This window comes from Pan troglodytes, chromosome 8 (genome assembly GCF_028858775.2).
Source record: "Pan troglodytes isolate AG18354 chromosome 8, NHGRI_mPanTro3-v2.0_pri, whole genome shotgun sequence".
Lineage (NCBI taxonomy): Eukaryota > Metazoa > Chordata > Mammalia > Primates > Hominidae > Pan > Pan troglodytes.
The window spans coordinates 144,850,909-144,878,464 of NC_072406.2; the positions used below are offsets into that span (position 1 = coordinate 144,850,909).

At 52.1% G+C, this 27,556-nt stretch overlaps 1 protein-coding gene across 2 annotated transcripts in view; it reads left to right on the top strand.

The window, feature by feature from the left end:
• INPP5A (inositol polyphosphate-5-phosphatase A) overlaps positions 1-27,556 on the top strand; it is a 257,862-nt gene that overhangs the window by 94,562 nt on the left and 135,744 nt on the right. Inside the window, exons 1-2 of one of the 2 annotated variants that reach the window (XM_024346695.3) lie at positions 23,814-24,294; positions 25,295-25,395. In XM_024346695.3, the coding sequence (XP_024202463.1) occupies positions 24,244-24,294; positions 25,295-25,395 (152 nt within the window). In that variant the 5' untranslated portion in view covers positions 23,814-24,243. Of the gene's footprint in view, positions 1-23,813; positions 24,295-25,294; positions 25,396-27,556 lie in introns of those variants that run through there. The other variant, XM_016919658.4, reaches the window with a different exon arrangement.

Sequence of the window (27,556 nt, forward strand, 5' to 3'; positions counted from 1 at the left end):
TTCCTAGCTTAACTTTTCCCACTGGCTTAGTGATTCTGTGTTCCCAAGGTTTATTTTCCTTTCACAAAAGGAAACAAAAGTCATACAGATTTGAAAGGAAGAAATAGAACTTTATTGGTAGAAGACATGGTGGACTATTTAGAAAAACTGAAGGAATCCATAAAACTTTACTATTACTATTAAGTGGATTTATTTAGTTTTCAACATACAAGGTCAGTATGAAAACATCTTGTTTACATTAGCTATCAATAATTGGAGACTTAAAAAATATTTACAATAGCAGTAAAATGAAATAGTTGGGTATAAATTGGTAAAATATGTCAATATCTGTGTACTGAAAAGTTTGAAACACTGATGAAAGAATCAGAGAAGATATAAAGAACTTGAGAAATATACCATGTTCATGGATTGGAAGACTCAGTTACACTGACATGTTAGAACTTGAGAAATATACCATGTTCGTGGATCGGAAGACTCAGCTACACTGACATGTTAGAACTTGAGAAATATACCATGTTCGTGGATCGGAAGACTCAGCTACACTGACATGTTAGAACTTGAGAAATATACCGTGTTCGTGGATCGGAAGACTCAGCTACACTGACATGTTAGAACTTGAGAAATATACCGTGTTCGTGGATCGGAAGACTCAGCTACACTGACATGTTAGAACTTGAGAAATATACCGTGTTCGTGGATCGGAAGACTCAGCTACACTGACATGTTAGAACTTGAGAAATATACCGTGTTCGTGGATCGGAAGACTCAGCTACACTGACATGTTAGAACTTGAGAAATATACCGTGTTCGTGGATCGGAAGACTCAGCTACACTGACGTGTTAGAACTTGAGAAATATACCGTGTTCGTGGATCGGAAGACTCAGCTACACTGACGTGTTAGAACTTGAGAAATATACCGTGTTCGTGGATCGGAAGACTCAGCTACACTGACGTGTTAGAACTTGAGAAATATACCGTGTTCGTGGATCGGAAGACTCAGCTACACTGACGTGTTAGAACTTGAGAAATATACCGTGTTCGTGGATCGGAAGACTCAGCTACACTGACGTGTTAGAACTTGAGAAATATACCGTGTTCGTGGATCGGAAGACTCAGCTACACTGACGTGTTAGAACTTGAGAAATATACCGTGTTCGTGGATCGGAAGACTCAGCTACACTGACGTGTTAGGACTTGAGAAATATACCGTGTTCGTGGATCGGAAGACTCAGCTACACTGACGTGTTAGGACTTGAGAAATATACCGTGTTCGTGGATCGGAAGACTCAGCTACACTGACGTGTTAGGACTTGAGAAATATACCGTGTTCGTGGATCGGAAGACTCAGCTACACTGACGTGTTAGGACTTGAGAAATATACCGTGTTCGTGGATCGGAAGACTCAGCTACACTGACGTGTTAGGACTTGAGAAATATACCGTGTTCGTGGATCGGAAGACTCAGCTACACTGACGTGTTAGGACTTGAGAAATATACCGTGTTCGTGGATCGGAAGACTCAGCTACACTGACGTGTTAGGACTTGAGAAATATACCGTGTTCGTGGATCGGAAGACTCAGCTACACTGACGTGTTAGGACTTGAGAAATATACCGTGTTCGTGGATCGGAAGACTCAGCTACACTGACGTGTTAGGACTTGAGAAATATACCGTGTTCGTGGATTGGAAGACTCTGTTACGCTGACATGTTAATTCTCCACTAACCAATCTACTGAGTTAGTGCAGTTGCAACCAAAATCTCAGCAGGATTTTTTTTTTTTTTTGTAGAACTCTATAAGATTATTCTAAAATATACACAGGAAAGCAAAAGAACTGGAATAGCCAGAACAGTTAAAAAGTAAAAACATACTAATGTTTGGGGGCTTATATTCAGATTTCAAGACATACCATAAAGCCGAAGCAATCACAACAGTGTGCTCTTTGTAAAAGCACAGAAATACAGATCAGTGGAACAGAAAAGAGATTAAGAACTAGACTCACACATACAGTTAGGATTGACCAGGGGGTAAAGGCAATTTGTTAAAGAAAAGAACAGTTTTTTTTTTTCAACAAATTGTGCAGGAACAATAGGACATCCATATGCAAAAAGTTGAGAATTTTAATACTTTATACCATACACAAAAATTAACTCAAAATGGATCTTAGAGCTAAATATAAATCTTAAAAAGTACAAAAGTTCTAGAAGGAAACTTAAGAGAAAATCTTTTTGACCTTGGATTAGGCAAAGATTTCTTAGATGCAACAGCAAAAGCACAATTAATAAAAGAAAAGAATTGGCAAATTCGAATATATCATAATTAGGAACTTCTGCTCTTTGTTAAGACACTGTGAAAAGAATGAAAAGACATATCACAGATTGGAGGAAAATATTTGCAAATTACATATTTGATGAAGGACTTGTATCTAGAATATACAAAGAACTCTGAAAAGCCAATAATAAGAAAGCAAAGAACCTAATTTTAAAATAACTGAAAAATTTTACTAGATACTTCACTGAAGAAGAGAATACAAATGGCAAGTAAGTGCCTGAGATGGTGCTCAGCTTCAGTAGTCTTTCGGGAAATGCAGATTACAGCAACATAATCAGTACGTGCCTATTAGACTGGCTAAAATTCAATTGGCTGTAAAAACAGAGTACAGAAACCCTGACAATACTCAGTGTTGATGAAGACGCAGGGCCACCAGAAGTCCTATGTCTGCTGCTGGCCCTGCAGATCCCTATGGCCATCGGGGAATCTGTCATTTCTTATAAAGTTGGACGTGTGGCCACCCCCTGACCCACGCATGTTGCTCCCACCTGACCCACGCATGTTGCTCCCACCTGACCCACGCGCGTTGCTCCTGCTCACCGGCTGACATGATGGTGCCTGTTTGCACAGAAGCCTGAAGCAAATGTTCACAGCTGCTTCACCTGTGATCCCCGCCTCCGCGCGTGGTTCCATTTCTGGGTCACATGGAAGGGGGGGAGCTGTGGGCACAGAGATGAGCGGTTCTTACAGAGGCCTGGGGTCTTTGAAGGAGTTTGAAGTGTGAGCTCGCTGTTTTGGCTGTGGTGCCACTTGCACACCGGCATGCCCGTGCTTCACACCGGCGCGCCCTCACCAGCACACCCGCACCTCACACCGGCGCGTGCACTTCCACCGGCGTGTCTGCACTTCCCACCGGCGTGTCTGCACTTCCCACCGGCGTGTCTGCACTTCCCACTGGCGTGTCTGCACTTGGGGAACGTGCATTTCCCTTTGGCAGCTCCTGTCTTCTGTGCGGTTCCTCCCCTTCCCACCTGTTTGGTGCCTGGCATGTAGGCCGTGGTCTCTGCCCGTTCAGCACCTCCATACATGCTCAGGACTCCCCACCTTTCTGTTCAAGCCCAAACCCCTCCTTTCCTTCCAGACTCTTGGTTCCAGCTGCCTGGATGCCCTGTGGCCTGCCGGACTTAGAATGTCCAGAGGGGCTTCTCTGTCCTCTGCTCCACACCCCACCCCCACCCTGGCCTGCCCCACAGTGTCACCCTCCTGGCTGACACAGCTCCATGCCGCCGGTGCCAGGGCCCACACCGTGGCATCTGCCTCTTCTCCCATGTGGCATCACACCTGTCAGCAGGTGCTGCCCCGCCACCCTCAGAGGCTCCCTGGCATCTGGCATTGGTCACTGTCCCTGCTGCCACCCTGCCCATGCCACAGTCCACTCTCCTTGGTTGGTTGCAGGGCCTCCTGCTCCTGCCTCAGTTTTCTCACAGGCTGAGCCTTGGAGGCCCCGCCCCTTCCCTCTCTCCCTCCCTCCCCCCTCCCCCTCCCTCCTTCCTTCCTTCCCTCCCTCCAGCTGGCCTTGCTCTGCCATCTCAGGACCTCGCACAGGCCACCGCTCCCTCTGACGGCACCTCTGCTCCCTGCCTGTCCCTGTCCTTCCCCCTCACGTGGCTCAACCCAAGGCTTTCCCTACTCCGCTCCTGTCATCCCACCCCACACCCCCTTCTCAGCAGGATCTTTTTCTGTGGCCCTGTGTCTTTCTGAATTACTGTATGATTTCCCAGCTTCTGAGTCAATGCCTGGGCTAGGGAGGGAGGCAGTCAATAAATATTCATGTCTTGGTTTGAGGTCTCCCAAAACACACCCCAGGCAGGATTCCAGTGAAAGCAGTTGAGCTGGGAGGTGCAGGAAAAACCAGCTGGGGAGTGGGTAGATGAGACTAGGAGGGGAGGCTTTGGGAGCCCCTTGAGGCACAGGGGTCTCAGACTGGCCGGCAGCTGGCTGAGGGGCACTGAAGGGCAGGCCCGGGGACATGGGAGCCTCTGCTGCAGGGGCAAGGGGTGACCCCTGGCCAGTCCTGAGGCTTCTTGACCAAGGTCAGGCCCTGTGACTCTCAGTTCCTTTCTTTGGCTGAGGTCAGGGGCGTGCCTTGGCCCTGGGCATTGCACGGAGCAGGGGGTTCTGGAGGGGGAGGTGCCATCCTGCCTGGCCCAACTTCCCACTCACCTGAGGCTGCTTCTCTGCAAGGGCTGGCAGGACTTCTGTGTGTGTGTGTGTGTGTGTGTGTACAGTGTTTGTAAACTTGAGGTAGTTTATACACAGTAAAATATATTGATCTTTGGTGCATGTTTCTTCGATTTTGACAAATGCGCACACCTGTATGGTGCCCGCCCCGACATAATGGGGAGTTTCCATCTTCCTCTTCCCTGCTGCCCCGCCCCTTGGGTACCACAGATCTGTTTTTCCCATTCCAGAACGTCACACGCTGAGACCCAGGGAACGTGGCGGCACCCGCCTGCTTTCCCTGTGCGAGTGTGTTGAGCCAGTTCCGTGTTGTCACACACCGTGGCTCAGTGCTGTCATCACGAGCACTGGTCCTGGATCCTGCTGTGTGGGGCCCACTCTGCGCTCCCCACTCTCCCCTTGGTGACACCTGGGCTATATCCAGGTTCGCCTGGTTAAACAAAGCTGCCGTGCATGTGGACATGCAGGCTTCCCGGGACACATGCCTTCATTCTGCCTGGGTCCATTCCTCAGGGAGACTGTTGGCTGTAGGGTGGGTGTGTGTTGAAGGCTTCAAGGAGCTGCCCAGGTGAGGTGCCTGGTCACGCCTGCAGCCAGTAGGTGGGAGTCCTGGTCACTCCGTGTGTCTCTCACAGTTGGTGCTGTCCTTTGCCTTTCGGCTCCCTGACACCACTAAGTGCCTCGTAGCAATATACAGTTGTGGGAGCTGGCGTGTTCAAGATCGCAGACTGTGCAATTCTTTCTCTCTGTTCTGAAGTGAGATTTTGTGGGTGTGCACAAGAGCCCTCTGTCAGTATCCACAAGGTGGATTCTGGTGTTGGTTTTAGCCAGCACTTAGATTCTTTACGGACAGATTGTCAAGGCTTGCTGTGGAATGCACACGTTAGCAGTCTGCTGTGCCCTGTGGACAGCCCGAGCTCACAGCAGTGCAGGGGGTCCTGTGGCGACTGTGGGAGGCCCCTTGTTGGCTCCGTGTGAGGCCCTCCCAGCTCATGCCCCACTGCCCTCAAAGGGTCGCTTGTTCTGCTAGAGTCTGTGTGTCTGTAGTTTGGTCCTGTGCTTGGCACTGGGGCGGGGTGGGTGTCATAGACCAAATTGTGTCCCCCCAAGTTCATAGGTTGTGCTCTGACCCCAGTGTAATGGTATTGAGGGGGGTGGGCCCTTTGGGAGGTGATGGGGTGAGATGAGGTTATGGGGTGGGCCCCCGGGATGGGGTGGGTGCCCTTACAAGAAGGGACACGGGATCAGGCTCTCTCCACAGGGCGCAGAGGCAGCTCTGTGAGCCAGGAAGGACCCTCACCAGGAACCAAACCGGCCGGCTTCTTGGCCTCAGACTGACAGCTCCAGAACTGGGAGAAATACGTGTCTCGTTTAGGCTCTCTGGTCTGTGGCATTTTGTGATGGAGCCTCTGCCGACCGAGGCAGGGGCTGAGGGTGGACAGGCTGGGAATACCTCACCTTGGGTGCTCCCAGGAGGCTTCACGGGGAGACCGGGGCCGGGAGCTGCTGCTGGCTCCACACCTGTCCTGAGAGGGTCTGTCCTGGCCGCTGAGCAGGTGGGTCTGGAGGGCGGTGGGGCTGGCGGTGCTGGGCGCGGCTCCCAAGATGCGTGCAGCTGTCCGTGGTGGCTGCCTCGCCCAGCAGCATCCCTGCCAGAAGTGGGTGCTTTGAGGGCCAGTGCCTGGTCTGTCCCGACTCCCTCTGTGTCCCCAGCTGCCAGCAGCGTGCAGCGGATGACAGTGAAATGAACGAGGGAGTGAGAGCCGAAAAAGACACCTTCCAGGAATCGTGGTGAAAGCAGCCAGCACAGTGTGGTCCGGGGCTGGGGGTGTGAGATGGCTGGGATTATAGTGAGAGGCGAGACAGGGGATGCAGACGGGTAGACGCCACAGGGCCTCCTCTTCCCCGTGAAAAGCTTCAGACTTTCTTCATCCTCAGGGTAACGGCAGCCACGGACAGTCAGATTTGTGAGGACCCTTGGTTGGAGTATTGGAAACCGGGAGGGGTGAGGCCGTGGAGAGAGCCGTGTGGGGGAGGTGCCCAGGCTGGAGTGGCGGCGTCGGGTGTGGAGAGAAACTGGAGATAAGGGACGCGAATCTGACTCGGTGACTTTGTTGTTGGTGTTGATGTCTTCACTGGTTGCCATTGCCCAGGAGGGTGTTTACAGCACAGCGCTCTGATCAGCAGCTGCGGATCTGCTCTTGGTGAAGAGCAACCATTAGATTAGGCTCAAGTGTGGAAATTAACCGCAAACCAGATTCTAAAAGCAGACCTCCTGCCAGTGGTCTGGTCTCCTGTGGAAGACAGTGTGATCCTTGTCTGCCTGACGCAGCTCAGGCCCATTCCTACCAGCTCAGGAAGGGCCGGCATGGCTGAGAGCCCATCGTGGACCCTGGGAGGAGACTGATGGGAGGCTCCCCTTTCTGGGCTGTGTAACCTCACCGTGCCCCGCTTCCTTGTGAGCATGCACCCATGGCTGGCAATGACTGTGAGGAGTGACGGAGTGAATTCCACCGGGCCGGCGGCACCATTCAGGAAGCACTAACTGCTGTGAGGGCCTGGAGCCCTGTGCCCTATGGTGGCCGCCCCCTCTCCCTCCAGATGTGCTCTGGCGGCGGGGGGGTGGTGGCGTGGGGGACACGTAGAAGGAAACGTGGCTGTTTATTTCCTTTCCGGATGGGGAAGGCTTTTCTAAACTCCACATAGTTGAAGGAATTTGTAGAAGCAAAGACTGATGGATTTGAGTAAATAAAACTGGCAGGACTTTTCTTAGGCTCTTAGAGTTTAAATGTGATTAAAAGGCAGACTGGGAATATATTTTTAAAAACAACAATAGGCTGGTTTAACAATTTTTATAAAGAGCTCTTATAAATGAAAGAGAACATGTAAAATTCCAATAGAAAGATGGTCAAAAGCTTCTCTTAGAATCTAGCCCAGCCCCATCCAATAGAAATGGCGTGTAAAGTGCATATGTCATTTCAAAGTTTGAAGAGTCACATTTTAAAAAGCAAAAAGAAATAGGTGAAATTATTTTAATAATATATTTTATTTCATCCAGTGTATCTAGAATGTTATCATTTCAACATGTAATCAGTATACAGTTATTAATGAGACATGTTATCTGTTTTTGTGTGGCCTTCAGAACCGGGTGTGTTTGACACTGAGCCGTGGCCGCACAGATGGCAGGAGCGAGGGGAGGTGGCTGCCAGGTAGTGCCCCTTCCTTGCTTACAGCTGAAGCAGCACCTGGCATTCCCATTCTTGGCCTCTGGGTGCCGAGGGTGGGTCCATTTGGCTGCCTGACATGTGTCCCCAGCACTGCAGATGGGTGGTTCCTCTTTAAGCTACCTGGTGGTATACAGCAGTGGCCTCAAACTTGCTCTTGCCCTCTGACCCCAGCCCTCCCCTCCTAAGAGCTCCAGAAACACAGACTCCGCGTGAGGGAACCCCAGCTCTGTTGTAGGGCAGTGCGCTGCCCGCCTGCTCAACTTCAGGTGACGAATGGCCCCATCCTCTCGAGCCAGGGCCCTGCAGCTGTTCAGTGTCTTCATGAACTTTCAGTGACTCAGGAAAGTGGCTGAAGATAAAAATCTCCTCGTACATCTTTGAAGGGAGTTGTGTTACATTTGCATGCATAGCGGAAGATTGGCTGTGGGGCGACGGGAGACCTGAACAGAAGGTTCTTCTGTGTCCCCTCTTTTTCTGGAAGTCTCCAGTGTGGCTCCAGGGTTGGTGCTAGTGGCTGTGGAATGAGTGTTCACTGGCTGCTGCGTGGTTTGGCCCTTCCCTCTGCATTGTGCGGACAGCCCTGTGCTGCGGCAGTTCTCCACATGCATTCCACACGTGAGCATCCATGAGGGGTGGGTATCCACAAGGGAATGGCATCCACGACGGCCAGGTGGCCTCCGGGGAAGCTGTCCTCCAGGGAAGGCATCCATGAGGGAGGGTCCGTGAGTGGAGGGTGTCCATGAGGGAGGGGTGTCCACAAGGGCAGGGTGTCCTCCAGGGAAAGACAATCATAAGGGGAAAGTGTCCATAAGGGGAAGGCATCCAAGAAGGGAGGGCGGCCTTGAGGGGAGAGTGTTCTTGAGGGAACGTCATCCTCGAGGGAAAAGCATCCTCCAGGGGAAGGTGGTGTCCATGAGGGAAAGGTGTTTATGAGGGGAAGGCGTCCGTGAGGGGAAGGCGTCCGTGAGGGGAAGGCGTCCGTGAGGGGAAGGCGTCCATGAGGGGAAGGCGTCCATGAGGGAAAGGCGTCCTCGAGGGTAGGGTACCCTCTAGGGAAAGACATCCTTCAGAAAGGCATCTATGAGGGGATGATGTCCTGCAGGAAAAGGCGTCTAAGAGGGAAAGCCATCCATGAAGAAAAGGCGTCCGTGAGGGAAAGGCGTCCATGAGGGAAAGGCGTCCGTGAGGGGAAGGCGTCCATGAGGGGAACGCGTCCATGAGGGGAAGGCGTCCTTGAGGGGGGGTGTCCTTGAGGAAAAGATGTCTATGAGGAGATGGTGTCCATAAGGGAAAGGTGCCCATGAGGGGAGGGCGTCCGTGAGGGAAAGGTGTCCATGAGGGAAAGGTGTCCATGAGGGAAAGGCATCCATGAGGGAAAGGCATCCATGAGGGGAGGGCGTCCGTGAGGGAAAGGTGTCCATGAGGGAAAGGTGTCCATGAGGGAAAGGCATCCATGAGGGAAAGGCATCCATGAGGGGAGGGCGTCCGTGAGGGAAAGGTGTCCATGAGGGAAAGGCGTCCATGAGGGAAAGGCATCCATGAGGGGAGGGCGTCCGTGAGGGAAAGGTGTCCATGAGGGAAAGGCGTCCATGAGGGAAAGGCATCCATGAGGGAAAGGCATCCATGAGGGGAGGGCGTCCGTGAGGGAAAGGTGTCCATGAGGGAAAGGCGTCCATGAGGGAAAGGCATCCATGAGGGGAGGGCGTCCGTGAGGGAAAGGTGTCCATGAGGGAAAGGCGTCCATGAGGGAAAGGCATCCATGAGGGAAAGGCATCCATGAGGGAAAGGCATCCATGAGGGGAGGGCGTCCGTGAGGGAAAGGTGTCCATGAGGGAAAGGTGTCCATGAGGAAAGGGCATCCATGAGGGGAGGGCGTCCATGAGCGGAGGGCATCTTTGATGGAGAGGTGTCTGCAAGGGGAAGGCGTCTAGGGGTCTTTGGCAGCACAGCTGAGCAGAGCACGCAGTGCGAACTCTTGGGATCCTGTGAAGCCCAGGAAGGGAGGGGGAGACAGAGGTGTTTGAGGAGCCTGTGGAGCCAAGGGGCAAGCTTTAGGGGGTGGGGGCCTTGTGGAAAGGGGGAACTGGGAAGGTTGGAGGGGAGAGAGGATCATCAGGGCGCTGAGACGGGGAGCCAGGAGCTGAGTTGGTGGCTTTATGGGGCTCTTCATACTTTAGGTCCCATTGCCCTGCTCCAGGTGGGCTGAAGGGTCAGGGCTCCCTTCCGTCCCTGCGTCATCCCCTGGGAGCTTGCCATGGCCAGAGTGAGAAAGGGCTGTCGTGAAAATCTGCATGGTGGCTGGCCTTTCGAAAGAGGCTTCCAGAAGGTGTTCTTTTATGTGATGGCTGCGAGGCCGCAGTTGCTATTGTCGTCATGGAAGCCAGGCCAGGGTGGGGGAGCGGGTGGGGCCTTGGTCGCACCTGCCATGACCCTGGACTTAACTTCGCCCTGCCTTGTGCAGTCGTGGGGGCCGGGAGGCGGTGGGGGCCGGGGTGGGGGACGTGCTTCTTAAACTAGAGCTGATTTGTGGGAGCTTCGATGGCCCAAGCCCGGACTTTGTTCGGGTTAGAGCCCTGCGTTTCCACCTCTGCCCGTGGCGTCTCAAGCAGCAGCTTCTGGCTCCATCTGCAGATTTGCTTAAGTCACTTGCCCTATCTCTGGGGGGAAGGCTGCTGCGTGTGGTCAGTGTGGTAGAACCCACGGTCTCCCCCAGAAACCTCTAGGCTGTGCTTGGGTGGGGTCTGCTGGGTCCCACACCCCTCCCCATGGTGGCCCAGCCCCACGCAGGGCCAAGGAAAGGCAGCTCCAGATCACACAGGCTGGCCAGGCTGCCTGCGGTGAGGTCATGGAAACTCATGGTGTCCTGTGTGCAGGGCGGAGAGAAGAACAGGCCCTTGCCCACACAGCTGCTCCACGTGCCCTGGCCGGTCCCATCGGCTGCGCCTTGAGGAGGCTGTCTGACCAGGGGCCTGTGGGAACCTGGGTCTGGTTGGTCACAAACAGGCCTCTTTCTGGGGTCCCAGCACCCGTTGCAGCCCAGCCCAGCCCCGAAGGGACCTGGAGAGGAGAGCCCCCACCCAGGGCAAGGGTGGGCAGCGGGGATTTTAAACAGGGTGTTTTCCAGGCGTCGTTGGCAAGTAACTGTGGCCTTTTTCTATCAAGAAATTCCCGTGTCCCTCTGCGCGCCTTATCTTGGCATGGGGCTTCCACTGGGGTGCTGTGCAGGATGTAATTCCTTTTTAGGTCACTCCGATACTCCTCTTTGGAGAACGCCTGACAGGGCCTGGCTGTTGCTATTTTTAACACCGAGTCTTGGCCGTGCCGATGGACGTGGCCTGGGCAGGCCTGTGCTGCCTGTTTCCTGGGAACCAGGGGCCCTTCGTGCTGGGCCCCGCTCTGCGGCAGAAGCAGGGTGCTGCTTGTTTGGCTGGTGAACGTGCTTTTTCTTGCCATGCCTTTCCAAGATATTTTTCCTGGGCCTTCCTATGAAGCATCCAGTTCAAGGACACTATAATAAAACAACCCATGTGGTTTTATTGACTGCCCTTTTTTCCTTTAAGGTAGGAGCACCTGCTTTTTCACTGTAGAATTTTGGTGAAGAAAATGCACAGCTTTGGGCCGTGACTTCCCCGATAGTTCCAAGTCACGCATGCCAGTGTCATTGTCACTCAGGGCGTGAAGTGCTGAGCAGAAGCTCAGACTCGTGGGTGGAGATGTGCACCCCCATGGGGGTTGTGTCTCTTCACAGCCGTGCCTGGTAACCTGGGGACACTCTGTCACATCTGTGCTTTGCAGCAGTGTGTTTCCAGCCAGGCCTGACCCAAGCGTGCTGTCCGACACTGTGGCGTGGCCTTTCCTGTCCATCCTCTGCGGTCCAGCAATATGTTTTGTTGAAGGGATCTTTGTCCAGGATCGTGCAGGCTGCAGAGGCTCCCAGGCCAGCCCTGGGGAGCTGCTTGGCTTTCTGCAGCTGCCTAGAGCTCTGTGTGTGTCCCTGTCCTCCCGGGTGCCGGGGCGCCTGTGTCCCCTGTGGCTGTATCTCTCTGGCACGGGCCAACGCCTGTGGTGTGAGTAGCTGTGTCTGGCTGGTGTCACCTCACTCTGTCCAGTCTGTGCTGAGCCTGGATGCCAGCATTGTTGACACCTCACAGCGACCGTCTTAGGAAGGCATGTGCCGAAGTGAACCCTCCGAGAGGCAGGAACCAGGCCCCAGAATTCCCTCCAGGAAGGGGTCCAGCAGGAGCCCGTGCCCGGTGTGCTTCCTGGAAAGCCCACACTTCCACCCACCACCACTGCACCCCACCCAGATTGTCATGGGCACTGACTGAATTGATCAGGAACTTGGGAGCCAGGTGTGAAATGCAGCCATTATTAAAAATCAAATTATATAAACCTATAATAAAGTAAATATATTAAAACCAAAGGCAATAAATGCCCCACACTCATCCCTTCCTAATTATTGTACTGTTACGTATGATCTTGACTATTTAGCTCTGTGTCTGGGTGAGGGAAATACTCACACAGTATTTGATGTGTGAATGATGGTGCCTTGCCGAGCACCTCTCCTGCCCCAGGTTCAGTGATGCCACATCGGTGGCTTAGCGTTGGCCATGGCGGGGCATTCACACCTCGGAAGGGCAGTCCCAGGGCCTCGCCTGGAGAGCTAGTATTGAGAGCTTTCGAGCACACCACTGCCTGGGGAGTTGGGGGGCTGGTTCTGTCTCCCTTCCCCATGGAGGAGGCCTCTGTCCCCAGGGCAGGGGCTCCTGGTGCTGGCTTACTTGGTCAGGTAAAGACATTGCAACAAAGGTGCCCTGTCCCTGGCTGCCTTTTGTGGTGGTGCTAGCCACCCATCAGCTTCAGTAGTGAGCTCCCGGACCTCAGCCCCTGCCTGGCTCCCCTCAGTGGGCGAGGTGCTTGAATCCTGGCTGTTGGGAGTCATTGCTCATCAGTGAAGCATTTACATTTACCCGGTACATTCTGCAGCTTCACTCACTTGCAGAGGAAATATTTTTTTTTCTGTTAGCCAAAAATGTCCAATAGTAGGTCACGAAAACCCATCCTCTTCAAATGAGCTATTCTGAGTTTCTCGCCTTGTGCAGTGACTAAATCTGTTTTAAAACGAAGTCTCTGATGTGCGTGTCTGTCGGCTCTGGTGAGGCCACTGCAGGTGCCCAAGCGTGGAGTGGGTTCATACTGTCTGAGCCTGGGCACCACACCTCCTCCAGAGCTGGCAAACAGAAGTGTTTTCAAGCTGAATCCCCAAGCAGGACGTTGGTAAGAAACAGAGATTCCCTCTTTTCTCCCTGGCCTTGCCATTATGAGACCAGGAAAGATCACAGACCTCAGAGAAGGTCATGATTTTTCCATTGTTCAGAGGCACTCACTTGAAGGCCCTGGGGGTGGCTTTGCGCAGCTCCAGGGCTCCTGCCTTGGGTGTTGCTGGCTGGAGGGAATGTGTTTTTTGGGTTTCTGGTTTTGTTCCTACTGAGTTAGTTAAACAATGAGCATGTTCAGCAAACTTATTGTGACGATTTCAAGCCCATATAAACGTGGAGAGAATCCTTTCCGTGCCCAGCACCCACGCTCAGCTGTGAAGCTCGTGGCCAGTTCTGCCTCAGACCCTTCCACCTGCTCTTCCCACCCCTGAGCATTTGAAGCAAAAACCAGACAGTGCATCACTTCATTCGTGACTATGTCAGTAGGTATTTCAAAGAATACAGACCCTACACAGTAGCTTTATATCTAAAAAGATGATCAGTAATTCCAACCTATTCAATATCCAGTTAGGATTTAGATGTTCTCAGTTGTCTCATAATTGTTTTTTACAGTTCATGTGTTACAATTAATCGATGTTTTGATGGAAATTGTTTTGTAGCTTTCGTGAAGTTAGGAGTGCCATTTCCCTTGGGTGTGCCCCGGAGAGGCGTGTCATCTCCCTTGGTGGGTGTGCCCCGGAGAGGCGTATCATCTCCCTTGGTGGGTGTGCCCCAGAGAGGCGTGTCATCTCCCTTGGTGGGTGTGCCCCAGAGAGGCGTGTCATCTCCCTTGGTGGGTGTGCCCCGGAGAGGCGTATCATCTCCCTTGGGTGTGCCCCGGAGAGGCGTGTCATCTCCCTTGGTGAGTGTGCCACAGAGAGGAGTATGCATTCTGTGTTCTGCAGGTGTCAGATGTGGTTTTCTGTCGTGCCAAGTGGACCACGGAGCTTGACTGTGTCCTGCATCTTGACTGCTTGTGTGTGTTGGTCTAGATCCGTTGAGTGCCGAGGGAGGGCGCTAAAGTCTCCTACAGTGGTTGTGGGATTGTCTGTTTCTCCTCTGTTCTGTCAACCTCTGCCCAGTGTGTTTTTTGTTATTAGTCATATACACATTTGTGGTTGTGCTGTCTTCCTGAGAGTTGTCTCGGTCATCACGAATGTTCTTCTTCGTCTCCTGGAGCCTTGGTCCAATGAATGTTGCCGCCACTGCGGCTCACGGTGGCCCTCCCAGGCTCTCGGCCGGCAGCCCTGCCTGGCTCACCGCGGCCCTCCCAGGCTCATGGCTGGTGTGGTGTGTGCTTTCCTGTTTGCTCTCTGTCTGTTTGTGTCTTTATCCTGAAAGTGTGTCTCTTACAGGCAGTGTGTCCTTCAGTCTTGTTTTTTATCCACCCTGTAGCTCCCAGCCTTGCAACTGGAAAGTCCAGAACAGCCTCAGCTGACGGAACTTCCTGATGAGAGTTCCAGTCTGCGGCATTCACAATGGCAGCCGCTGGCCACCTGTGGCTTTTGATGGAGCATATTTGAAATGTGATTCGTGCTGTCAAAGAACTCAGTTTTTAAACATTTATTTCGTTTTCTTTTAAATAGCCAGCCACATTTGACTTGTGACAGCTAGATAACACAGTGCCAGTCCAGACCACTAACCCTGTTATAACTGTTGATGTGGTTGAATTGGGGTCTGCCATTTTTTATTTTTCTGTTTGTACACTGGTTTTTGTACCCTTTTCCCCCCATTCCTGCTGTCTTTTGAATTATTTAATTTTTTTGGCATTCCATTTTTATTTCTTTATTGGCTGTTTGCCTTTTTAAAGATTTTTTTTTTTTTTTTTGAGACGGAGTCTCGCTCTGTCGCCCAGGCTGGAGTGCAGTGGCGCGATCTTGGCTCACTGCAAACTCCGCCTCCCGGGTTCACGCCATTCTCCTGCCTCAGCCTCCTGAGTAGCTGGGACTACAGGTGCCCGCCACCACGCCCAGCTAATTTTTTGTATTTTTAGTAGAGATGGGGTTTCACTGTGTTAGCCAGGATGGTCTCGATCTCCTGACCTCGTGACCCGCCCTCCTCAGCCTCCCAAAGTGCTGGGATTACAGGCATGAGCCATTGCGCCCGGCCCTTTTTAAAGATATTTTTAAAGCTACTTGGGAGGGTGAGGTGGGAGGGTTGCTTGAGGCCAGGAGTTTGAGACCAGCCTGAGCAACATAGCAAGATCCCTGTCTCTCGAAGATTTAAAAAAAAAAAAAATTAGCTGGGTTTGGTGGTGCACACCTGTTGTCCCAGCATCAGGAGGCTGGAGGCTAAGCCAGAAGGATAACTGAAGCCTGGGAGGTGGAGACTGCAGTGAGCTGTGATCACACCACAGCACTTCAGCCTGGGTGACAGAGTGAAATCCTATCTCAAAGACAAAAAAAAAAAAAAAAAAAAAGGCATATTCAAGTGGTTGCTAGTTAATATTGTACTACTTCATGTGCAATGTTGAAATCTTGAAATCACATAGGTTTCTATATGGCATGTATTCCATCTGTATACATTGAAAATCCCAGTTGGAAATATTATTTCAAAAAAATGCTTTATTGGATAAACAAAATGTGTGTGTGTGTGTGTGTGTGTGTGTGTGTGTATTTTCTATACCACACACATATATGCAATGTAATATTCGGCCATAAAAAGAATGAAATCGTCTTTTGCAGCAACGTGGATAGAACTTGCTTTACTTCTTCCGTGAAACAGCTCAGAAAGTCAGTCCACATGTTCTCCCTTCTAAATGGGAGTGAGGGATGAGAGTCACCTAAGGGTACAGTGTGCACACGATTCGAGTGGTGGTTACACTGAAAGCCCTGGCTTTAGCCCTGGGCAAAACAGCCACGTCACAAAACTGCACTGTACCCCTTACTTGTATACAAATTTAAAAAATGAACTTAGCGTGAGCAAACTGCGCTCCCTCCACCCTGGTTTGCAGCCCAAGCCAGCCTGCTGCATGCCTTTGGAAATCGAGGTTGTGGACGCACAGCCACCCCCAGTCGCTCCTGTCCCTTGGGGCTGCCCTTGCGCTGCTGAGCAGGGACCACAGAGCTCCCGTGTCCGTCTGGTTATTTATGGAAAAGAACCAGCCCTGCCTTCCTGGATTCCTCAGAAAGGGCTGATGGGGGCAAAATTTCCCAAATTTTTGTACGTTGAAAACTGTTTTGTATAGTTTTGGAATTTGAAGGATGCTTTGCTGGATAAATCGCCCTTGGTTCAGGCCTCATTTCACTGAGATGTTTAGGAAAGGTCATTCTGTTGTCGTCTTAGTGCGTATGTTGGGTTTGAAGAGACTGGTGCTGGTCCGATTCTTTACATTTTATTTTTATTTTTATTTTTTTCTCTTTGAGATGGAGCCTCGCTCTGTCGCCAGGCTGGAGTGCAGTGGCACGATCTCAGCTCACTGTAACTTCCGCCTCCCGGGTTCAAGCGATTCTCCTGCCTCAGCCTCCCAAGTAGGTAGGACTACAAGCGTGCGCCACCAGGCCCAGCTAATTTTTGCATTTTTAGTAGAGACGGGGTTTCACCATGTTGGCCAGGATGGTCTTGATCTCCTGACCTTGTGGTTGATCCGCCCGCTGCCTCGGCCTCCCAAAGTGGTGGGATTACAGGCGTGAGCCGCCTGTTGTTTAATTGATCTTTTTTACCTGGAGGCCATGAGGATCTTATCTTTATCTTCGAAATCTTGGAGTTGATTGCTTTGGGTTAATTTTCTGAAGTATTCAGTGAGCCTTTCAGTGTGTAAGTGCGGGTCTTTTTCTGTTTTGAAGTTTTCCTGGGTTATAGTTTTAAATGTTAGGTGTTTCGGGTGTCCTTTGGGTCCCTGATCCTCCAAATGTTCCTCCTTCTCTGCCTGTCTCCCACGGTCACTTCTTTCTCTCACGCTGTTTTCTCTGTGCGATTTTGCTTTCTCAGTGGATTTTTCTGGTTTTGATGCCCATGTTGGGGTTTCCTTCCAGTGACTCTCCTGGCGCCTGCTGTGGCTGTCCTCCTCTGTCATGACTGTTCTGTGCTTTGCCTCTGCCGCCCCCGAGGTTGATGGGCGCTCTCCGTCTCTTTCTCCCTGTGGTCCATTCTGTGTTTTAGTTTCGCATCTCTGATGTGAGGTGGTTTTTCATATTCTCGACTGCTTGAGTAGATTTGATTTTATCTGCGATGTGGGCTCCCGTCCTGTTCTGCCTCATGGTCGTTTTCCTCGGGTCGGGCACGTTTTCCTCAGTTTGTGTGTGTACAATTTTTTGTCTTTTTTTTACAGCCGTTTTGTAGGCACTTCCTTTTGCTCATCTTTAGTGGGAGTAGGGGGTTTGCAAGATTCCTAATTTAATAGCACCCTCTTGTGTTGGTATTGCAAAGTCCAAGTGCATTCGCTGGCTTTGGAAGTTGGCCAGTGATTGGGGTCTGGGAGTTGTTCGTTGTCTGATTTGCTGGTGCTCTTTCTCTTTCAAGTCCCTCTTTCCTGCCTTTTCTTCCTTTCTCCTTTGCCACCTGGTGACTCAGGGCTGCTACTTCTCTCTCTTTTTAGAAATATTTTTCTCTTCTTCGTGGGTAGTGTCTCAGTAGTGCCCTTGAAGCATGGCTGTCCTGCTAGGCTGGGCCTCCCACTTTCCATCACAGCGGCCTCCAAGTCTCGCCTTGTGTTCCAACCCACGCTCGGATGTGCTGGGATGCTCTTCCAGAATCTTCAGCCTCCAGACTTGCTGGCTGTGTGTTTGACTCTCTGTGTGTCTCTTCCCTGGCGTCTCCCTTCCCTCTCTTGTGGTGTTTCTTGCTGTACCTTTGTGCTTCACAAAGCCTCACACCCCAGCGGGGGCAGTCCCGGAGCCCGAGAGATCACCTTCTGGAGTCTGGATTTTTCCTCATTTTATTCACTGCTATTTGTAGCTCCCAATTTTATTTTATTTATTTATTTGTTTATTTTTTGAGACAGAATGTCGCTCTGTCACCCAGGCTGGAGTGCAGTGGCATAATCTCGGAGCACTGCAGCCTCCGCCTCTTGGGCTTATGTGATTCTCCTGCCTTAGCCTCCCAAGTAGCTGGGATCACAGATGTATGCAACCACGCCTGGCTAATTTTTGTATTTTTAGTAGAGACGGGGTTTCACCATGTTGGCCAGGCTGGTCTCGAACTTCTGACCTCAGGTGATCCACCCGCCTGGGCCTCCCAAAGTGCTGGGATTAGAGGTGTGAGCCATTGAGCCTGGCAGCTTCCACTTTTTCTTCAAGCCACGCTGAGGCTGCAATTTGGGTTTTTCTCTCTATATAAGTTACATATATATATGACATAGTTTATATATTACATTCATTATATATCACATCCCCTGCCTACATAGAAAATTGGGGAGCAAATTTTTGGGACTAGGCTGTCTTCAGCTACCCTGGAGTCTCATTCTATGTATTTTAAAGAACCCAAGAAGAAAAAATATAATCTTTTATATTTACCCAGATGCTTCCCATTTTTCCTGCCTTTCCTTGTTCTTGGAGATCCAAGCTGCCCCCGGATCATTCCCCTCCAGCCCTGCCCAGCCATCAGTTTCCAGCAGACCTGCTGGAGGAACATTTGCTTAGTTTTCTTTTGTGTGAAAATGTTTCCCTTTGCCTTCATTCCTGAGGGATATTTTCAATAGATACTGACTTCTGGGTTGACTTTTTTTTTTTTTTTCCTTAAGCACTTTAAAGGCCTTGTTCCACTGTCTTTTGGCCTCCAGGTTTCCTGATAAGAAAGCCATGGTAATTTGAATTGTTGACTCCTTCCTGTATGTGTGTTCTGTTACTTCTGTCCAGTTGGTTTCAGAAGTTTTTTCTATTAATACATCTTTGTTTTTCCTCAATTTGATTATGATAAAATGTGGCACAGATGTGCCTACATAGGAATTTCTTTGAATTTATCTTGTTATTTGTTTGAATTTATCTTGTTAGGCACTCACTGAGGTTCTAGAATCTGTAAATGTATGTCTTTCACTAAATTTGGGGACATTTTGGCCGTTGTTTTTTCCAAGTGTTTTTCTCACGCACCATCTGTTTCTCCTCTCCTTCTGTCGCTCCGACTATGCGTAGAGTAGACGTGATGCCATTTTCTGGAGGCTCTGCTGGCTTTTGCTGAACCTTTGTGCTTTCTGTTCTTTGATTTCAGTAATTTCTATTGACTTATTTTCAGATTTGCCAGCTGTTCTCTGTCATCTTCATTTTACCATTGAGTTCTTCTGGTCATTTATTTTAGATGTTGTATAAATGTTTTTAGTTTTTGAAATTTCCATTTGTTTCTCCTTTATAGTTTCTGTTGAAATTTTCTGTCTTTTCATTTATTTCAAGAGTATTTACTTTGACCTCATGGAGCATGTTGTAGTTGTTGCTTGAAAACCTTCCTCTGCTGTGTCCGGCATTGGTGTTGTCTTAGTGGTGGCATCTGTCTGTCATTCTTTCTATTAAATGCGGGCCATGTTTTCAGATTCCGATAACTCAGGGTTGTGTCCTGGTCATTGTGGATGCTGCATTGTGTAGACACTGGCTTTTCTTACGGTTCTCAGCATGCACGCATTCACCCTGATGAGGTACAGACCATAAGCTCAGTCTCATGCTGGGTGCTGGTCAGAGCCCACCTCACCGCTCAGAGCCTCTGCTCGCCCACGTGGGTTGTCACACACGTCTGTGTTTGGGGTTATTGGAGACTCAAGCGGCTTCATACACAGACTTAGGGTTCCCTCTTCCTAGCTCTTCCCTCCAGGGTTGCCCCACACCGTCCGGCTAGCCTGGGCTTCTTTCTGTTGCTCTTCTGGCCAGAGAGAGGGTGGGGTTTCCTCTGGATTTGTAGGGTCCACATTCTGCTGCTCCCGTAAGTGTGGCCCAGGCTTGGGCAAAGCCCGAAGAGGGAAAGAATAAGAGGCTCGCCCTGTGTATCACTTCTCCAGGCTCTGACTCCCAGCGCTGCCTGTCTGCCTCTCTTTACCTCTCAGCCTCCTCGGGCGCATGTTTTGTTTGTAGTGTGTGGTTGTCCTCGGCGGGAACAGTGGCCTCCGAGGGCCACATGCTCCCATGGCAAAACCGGAGCCCCTGCTGATATGCCCTTGCAGTGCCTTTTAGTTGATGCGTGTCTCTGTACACCTTCTTTTCTCTCGGCCGTTTCCTGTTCTTCTTTGCCCCTCTTTGCCAGCACTTATCTGTGGAAGGCATCCAGTGTCCCCCACACAGTGTCCGTGGTCCTGTGGCTGGAGGTGTCCTGTGGCCGTGCTCAGCGTGCTGTCTCCCGTTTCCTGGAATCGGCCTCCGTCGAGATCTGACGTGGGTTCAGTTTTTCCGCCGGGATGCTCTGCCATGGCGTTACAGCTTTCATCGGGAGGCATGTACTCTGCTCACCCCTCTGTCTGTGTCTCTTTGTGGTATTAGCAGCTGCTGGTGTTCACTGCCTTGATTCACTGCGTCATTAAGAATTGTAAAATGGCTGTATTCTAATTCTACCATTTCTTTTTCACTTTTTGGTAGGAGTGTTTCTGTAAAGAGGGACTGTGTCCCCTGTGCTTTTCCAGAGACACCGTTTGTCCAAGAAAGGCAGGATAACACGTTGCTCCATTCCCCTTATTTGCCAGTTTTCCAAACAATGTCGGGATTTAAAATAACACCCTGATTTCAAGATGACCAATGCCTGGAGACTCTCAGGCTCATTATGTACTCATGGATATAAACTTTCTTGTTGTGCCGATCCATTCTAGACCATAATTCTGTCTCCTAGATGGAGTTTATAATATGTGAAGTTACATTTCTCCATACAGCTAACTAGTCCAGCTATCCGGATAGATCTAACCAGGATGTCTTCCTTCTCCTTCATGAATTCCTCAGACAGTTTGCCTGTGCCTTTGTGGAGTGAGACGACCCCGTGCCAGAGGGCGATTTTCTGAGCCCAGTCTTTCAGCAGAAGCTCCAGGGACTGGGTGTTAACTCACCTGCAGTCTGTTCCAGCACAGCTTCGCAAGGGCCCCGTGTTGTAAACTGTGCGTGGAGGTGGTTTGATTTGTGGGTGTGGAGGAACAATAGCATCAGCTGCTGCCATTCAGTGCCCTGCTCTTTTCTATAGTCGTTCATTGCTTTCTTCTGAAACTTCTCATGGTAAAGATCTTATCATTTTGATAACTTGGTTTTCAAAGGAAGTGTGGCCTTTCGTCTGTTTGGGGTGCCCATCTCCATAACCTGTTGCAGATGTGTGGGAACCCTGGGCTTCTCCTGATGCAACATTTTGTGTTTCTGAAGCGTCCTCTCACTTCAGCTTTGAGGGCGTCATCACCCCTGTGCGTGGTCAGGGTGTGGGGCACACCAGCAGGGCTCCCCAGTGTGGACCAGCGCTGGCGCGTCAGGGTTCAGGGCTCATGGTCCAGTGGGAGGGGATGTGGAGAGCAGCCTGTGACCGCAGAAGAAAAGGAGGTTCACAAAGCCATCTGGGAGTCCAGCGGGAAGGGGCGGCCTTCTGGGAACAGCCTGGAGCTCGTCTGCACTCTGGGGACAGCCTGGAGCCCGTCTGCGGTCTGGGGACAGCCTGGAACTCATCTGCGGTCAGGAGACAGCCTGGAGCCCGTCTGCAGAGGAGGCCTGGGGCGTGGGAGTGGGTGGAGGCATTTCCAGCAGAGGGGCAGCAGCAGAGCCCCAGCGTGCAGCACTTGCTCTGTGCAGTGTCCGACGGGCTGGGGACGACATCTGAGAAGCCCTGGTGTCCTCGGTTCTTCTCCACATGGTTTGCCGGCCATCCTCTCGCATCAGGGCTGTGTCTCACTGTGCGTCTGGCGTTCCGGGGCCCCTGATGTGGTGGCTATGCCAGCATAGCTGCAGTTTCTCCACCGCCTCACTCCTGCCGTGACAGCCCAAGAAATGCTGTAAAATCTAGTTATCCGTGAGGTCGTTGGAATCTGAGGACACATCTTTTCTTGTGATGGCGTTTGCCTACAGAGCTGTGTGCGTCGCAGCCCCCTCTCCTCCCCTGTCACTCCGGGAGCAGGGGTCCCCTCTGTTTGAGCAGGCCTGGCCTTTGTTGGGCTTTGCTGAGGAGCTCTTCCATGTCACGTACACTTGCTGTTGAGAGAAACCAAGCTGTTCCGCTTTAAATTAGTGGGACCGTTTGTCAATAACTGCATGAAAATATATACGTAAGACTTCTGACCCAACTGTCCATGTGGAGGGGCGGCCGCACATGGAGATAAAGACCTGCCGATGAAGCGCAGTGGTAATTTTACATGTCATAACTCTTCATCATCCTGCTTTTCTGTCACATGCTTGAAATCTTGCCAGCTTGGGGAAACTGAGAGTATGTGCTGTTGACGTAGCTGAGCTCACGTTCCGTCCAGTACAAAGCAGGTGTTGCCAGGTCGCTCTGTGGGAGATGTTGACTTTAAATGAATGTCACGGAGAGAGGAGTCATTTTCCTCAGTTGTTTATTTAAACTTAGTGATTTGTTAAAATTTAGTTTCAAATACTATTAATTAGCAAGGTCATTGGGTTTACCAATTAAGATATATTGAATATAGGGGGGTTTTTTTCTCCCATAGAGGTATGGTTTAATCAGTTAGCTCTGCTAGTATATAGAAGGAATTCAACTATTAAAGACTAAGAAAGGCACAAAATAAACCTAAACACATCCAAGTTATCACTGAATATTGTACTACTGCCACTGTCTTTCTCTGGGTGGTACAGGAGTTGAGGCAGTCTAGTGAGGAAAGTCACGGGCCTGAAGGATTTTGAGGCCAGATGTGGGGACTCACACCTGTAGTCCCAGCACTTTGGGAGGCTGAGGTGGGAGATCACTCGAGCCCAGGAGTTGGAGGCTGCTGTGAGCTATGATCACACTACTGTACTCCAGCCTGGGCAACAGAGTGAGACCCTGTCTCAAATGAAATTAAATGAAATAAAATTAAATTAAATAACCTATAAGTGTAATAAATATGTTGTCTTAGGACGGGCAGCTTAGTGTTTGGATTCTGAGACCTAGCAGGAATGGTGAAGGGACAGGGCATGAGAGGAAGTCAAAGGGCATAAAAGCATCAGCCTGGCCCAGGTCTGAGGATGCTGTGAGTTACTAATTCTGCTGGTGCATTAGAGGTGCTGTGACCAAGGCCAGGAGCTCTGGCATAGAAGCAAAAGCCAGCGTCGGTTCCTGTGCCCAGCCCTGCGCCACTATGCCCACAGCATCCGTCACCTTGGGTCCTGGCGCCCTGTGAGTGAGGAGAGTGCTGATGTCGCCTCCCACTCACAGGGGGTCGTGGAGGCTCCGGAGCTTGGTGACCCCGCAGCCGATCGCCCCATGGTGTCCTAGGGCGTGTGGACACAGGCCTCTTCCATGCCAGGGAGGCGTGGCAGATCTCAAGCCCACCCACTCTTCCCCCACCCTCGGACACCACAACAAAACCAGAGTTGTGCATCAAGACAGCTGGAACCAGACCACCGGAAACACTCAGACCACCGGAAACACTCAGACCACTGGAAACACTCAGACCACCGGCACCAAGGGTTGTCTGTTTTCAGAACTTCTGTTGTTTTGAGCACAGCCCAAAGGGACAGCTGGCCCTTGGGAACCACGTTGGGCCGTCTGTTAGGGAGAAGTGCACCGCCTGGGCCTGAAGGCAGTGGGCTGTCTGGCCTCCTGAGTGCCCGGGGAGCCCACGCCCACGCCCAGGAGGGAGGGGCCCACTCGGTGCATCCACGCAGAGGCGGCTGCGAACTCAGGCACGGCCGCCCTTGTCTCCTGCTGCCGCTGCCACCTGCAGCACAGACGGAGCCTGTGCACGGGGCCTGGTCAGAGCTGTTTCTGTCTCCCCAGCCTGAGCCCCGTCTTCACCTGCAGCACAGACAGGGCCTGTCCGCCAGGCCTGGTTGGAACCGTTTCTGTCTCCCCAGCCTGAGCCCGTCGTCCCTTGCTGGCTGCCCACTTGCTCAGCTGCGCCCTGGACCGTGGCCGCTGGGCTCCTGGGAGGTGGGCCATGCCCACAGCTCCACCTGGCTCACAGTGAGTGCCGTGTCGTCGTGAGCACCTCCAGGCTCCCAAGCCCAGCACAGACAGCACCGGCCCCTTCTCTCCCCGCCTTTCCGCTCCTCCAAGGAAGCTCGTCCTTTTGGGCCCTCAGTGGCTGTTGGAGCACCACCACCCCGGCACCAGACAGAGAGCCCTGTCGGGGGCTTGCTCCTTGGAAGCGCTGCGCATCCTGTGTTCCAGGGGAGCAGGGTCAATCAGTGCCTCACCCCTCATCCTGCTCAAGTGAAATGGGGCTCCCCGACTGCCTCGCATGTGTCCCACCCAGGGTTTCCTGCCAGGTGAGATGGTTTGTGTCCTGGCCTGTCAGGACTCCCATGAGTGGCGAGGTGTGCGGTGTGGGGCAGTGGCTGGACTGACAGTGGGAGATAGATGAGGACCTGGAAGGAGGGGAGGCCATGTCGATACTGCATCTGCTCTCTGAATTCTCTGCCCGCGCGTCCTCTCAGAGCCTCATGGTGGAAGCCGCCAGGTCACACAGGAAGCCGCACTGACAAGGATATTTGTTGCACTGCTCTTTAGCTGTAAAAGTTTGGGACAGATTCAGCACGCTGCAGCGGTGATTGCTTGAGTCAGAATCCTTGCTGGGGACCTCAGAGACATGTCGGGGGCCTGGGAGCCTTGATGGGGCGGGCGGGGCAGGGGCACCAGTGGCCGTGATGCCAGGCTCAGGTTCCCGGCTCTGCCACTTAGTGGAATTGGCCTTGCGTGAGTTGCTGCTGTGTGTCGGCGTCCTCCCAGGCTGTGAGCAGGCGGCGGAGTGCCTGGCTCCTACACACGTGAACACACATGCATACACAGGCACATGTGTACACACACATGCTCCGGCACACGCGTGCTGGTACGTGCTCCCGCACACGTATGCACACGTGTGCACCCTTGCTGGGGTTGTGCCTGGGTGTTGCTAATGGCTGCCTTCCTGGTGAGATTGTGACCAGTTGATCTTGAGGCTCCCAGAGGCTCTGCAGTAAACACGCGTAACAGTTTTTTAACTAGAAATAAGGCCTCTAGATGATTGAAGAGGCTTCTGAGAAATCTGGACTCTTTTCTGTGGAATTTACAGTAATGGGAAAATGAAAAGCACTGGAAATATAAATAACTGGAAGCACAAAGGCGAGGTGACTCCTAGAATCTGTCCAGAACCCATGGTCGCAGACATGGGGCCCCGTCTCTGCCAGACCCTGGTGGCTCCCAGGCCGTGGGGGCGGTGGAGGGGGTGGTGCCACGTGTGGCTCTGTGGACGGCTCCGACGACCCTGACAGTGTGCTTCTCTCCCTCCAGGTCGTGCACACACACAAGCCGCACTTCATGGCCTTGCACTGTCAGGAGTTTGGAGGGAAGAACTACGAGGCCTCCATGTCCCACGTGGACAAGTTTGTCAAGTAAGTCTAGGGGCAGGTGCTGGTGCATGTCCACTTCCCAGGGGTGTGGGGTGCCGGCGGGGGTCTTTTCATGGTACTATGATCACCAGCCTCACCATTCGGGACTCACCTGGGGGTCATCTTGGCTGAGTCTCAGTTTTCCAAAGAGAGGAGTGGCCCAGACGTGTGGCCACGAGCCTCCTTGGGGCGGCGACAGAAGGCCACGGAGTGACAGCCTGCTGCCTCCACACGGCGAGGGTCTGTGCTCTCGGGCCAGGGGACGTGAGCCCCAGAAACCAGTGGAGCCGTCTCCGTGTGTGTGTGTCTGAGGCCTGGGCCTGTGGTGGCCGGGGTTCACATCCCACTGCGCAGTCTGTCTCAGGGAGGTCGGCTGGGAGCGTCCATCCTCCTTGGGGGCGAAATCTCCATCGTTTAGGAGGAAGGTGCCCCACGTGTAGTCCCAATGTACACGCCCTGAGGCTTCTGACAGGGCCGGCCCAACTGGGTCCTGCCTGGGAAGAGGGGACGCCCGGACCTGGGGCATTCAGGAGTGGACAGGAGCAGGCAGGGGCAGGCAGGCTTGTGTTCAGACATGGGGCCTCCTATAGGCTGTTGCTAATAGTGGCTGCTGTATTTTCCCGAGGCCGCAGCCGTGAAGCCCGCCCTCTGTGTCCCCTACAGTGTGGCCTTGGCACATTCCCATGTTGGGGGCTCGTCTCCACCTCCAGACCCTGGGCAAGCCCTGGCTTCTTCACAGCATGAGGGCTTCTGGGACCAGCCCCCAACATCGCAGAGCTTCACAAAGCTGCCACACTCTGTGGGCCGACGCCCCTGCCACACACTGTGGGCCGACGCTGCTGCCACGCTCTGTGGGTTGACGCTGCTGCCACGCTCTGTGGGTTGACGCTGCTGCCACGCTCTGTGGGTTGACGCTGCTGCCACGCTCTGTGGGTTGACACTGCTGCCACGCTCTGTGGGTTGATGCTGCTGCCACGCTCTGTGGGTTGACGCTGCTGCCATGCTCTGTGGGTCGATGCAGCCACCCGGAGTCGGGACCTGTGGGCAGAGCCGTCGAGCCCTCCCGGCCTGGTGCCAGTGTGAGTGTGAGCGAGGCTTCAGGCGATCCCAGCCGCTGCATCCTTGCTGTGACATAAGCCCTCCGTGTTGAACTCCCAGTGCAGGGTCCTCGAGCAGAGCAAAGTGGTTTCAGCTGCTAAAAAAAACTGCCACAACTTCCCAAAATAATCTGTAATTTAAGGCATTTTTTTTCTTTCTTTTTTTTTTTTTTGTTTTGAGACGGAGTCTCGCTCTGTTGCCCAGGCTGGAGTGCAGTGGCGTGATCTGAGCTCACTGCAAGCGCCGCCTCCTGGATTCACGCCATTCTCCTGCCTCAGCCTCCCGAGTAGCTGGGACTACAGGTGCCCACCACCACACCCAGCTAATTTTTTTGTGTTTTTTTAGTAGAGATGGGGTGTCACCATGTTAGCCAGGATGGCCTCCATCTCCTGACCTTGTGATCTGCCTGCCTTGGCTTCCCAAAGTGCTGGGATTACAGGCATGAACCACCATGCCTGGCCAGTTTAAGGCAGTTTTAATCAAAATCTTAGCGGCATTTTTCCTAACACTCAACAGACTAATACTAAAATTGCCATATGAGAGCAAAGGGTCAAGAATAGTTAAAAGAATCCTGAAGGAAAACAAAGTGGGTTCTCACCCAGCTCGACCCCAAGGCTCATTCCGAAGAAGCAGCGGGGCAGGTGGCATGATGCAGGCCCGGAGAGGAGAGCGGATCGAGGCAGGTGCGCAGCCCAGAGAGTGGAGAGCGGAGTCGAGGCCCCGCCCAGACCCTCGCGGCTGCCTTGGAGGAGGGTGGGTGGGGACATGGGCTGGGGCACGGCATCATTGGTGTCCTGTTAGGAAAAATGAAATTGGATCCCTGCTTTGTGTCATAAGCAGCCACTTCTCACTCACCCTACATAAGACGAATTTCAGTTGTATTAATTATATAAATGTAAAAGGCAACATTAAAAATTTCAGTCTAAAATATAGGAGAAAATGTAGTTTTGGGATGAGAGATTTCTTTTAAAATGTGCAGGAAGTGCAGCCTACAGAATGGAAGGCTGAAAAATGTGGCCATGTTTGAACTAAGCATTTGCTTATGAAAAGGCACTCAAAATGAAGT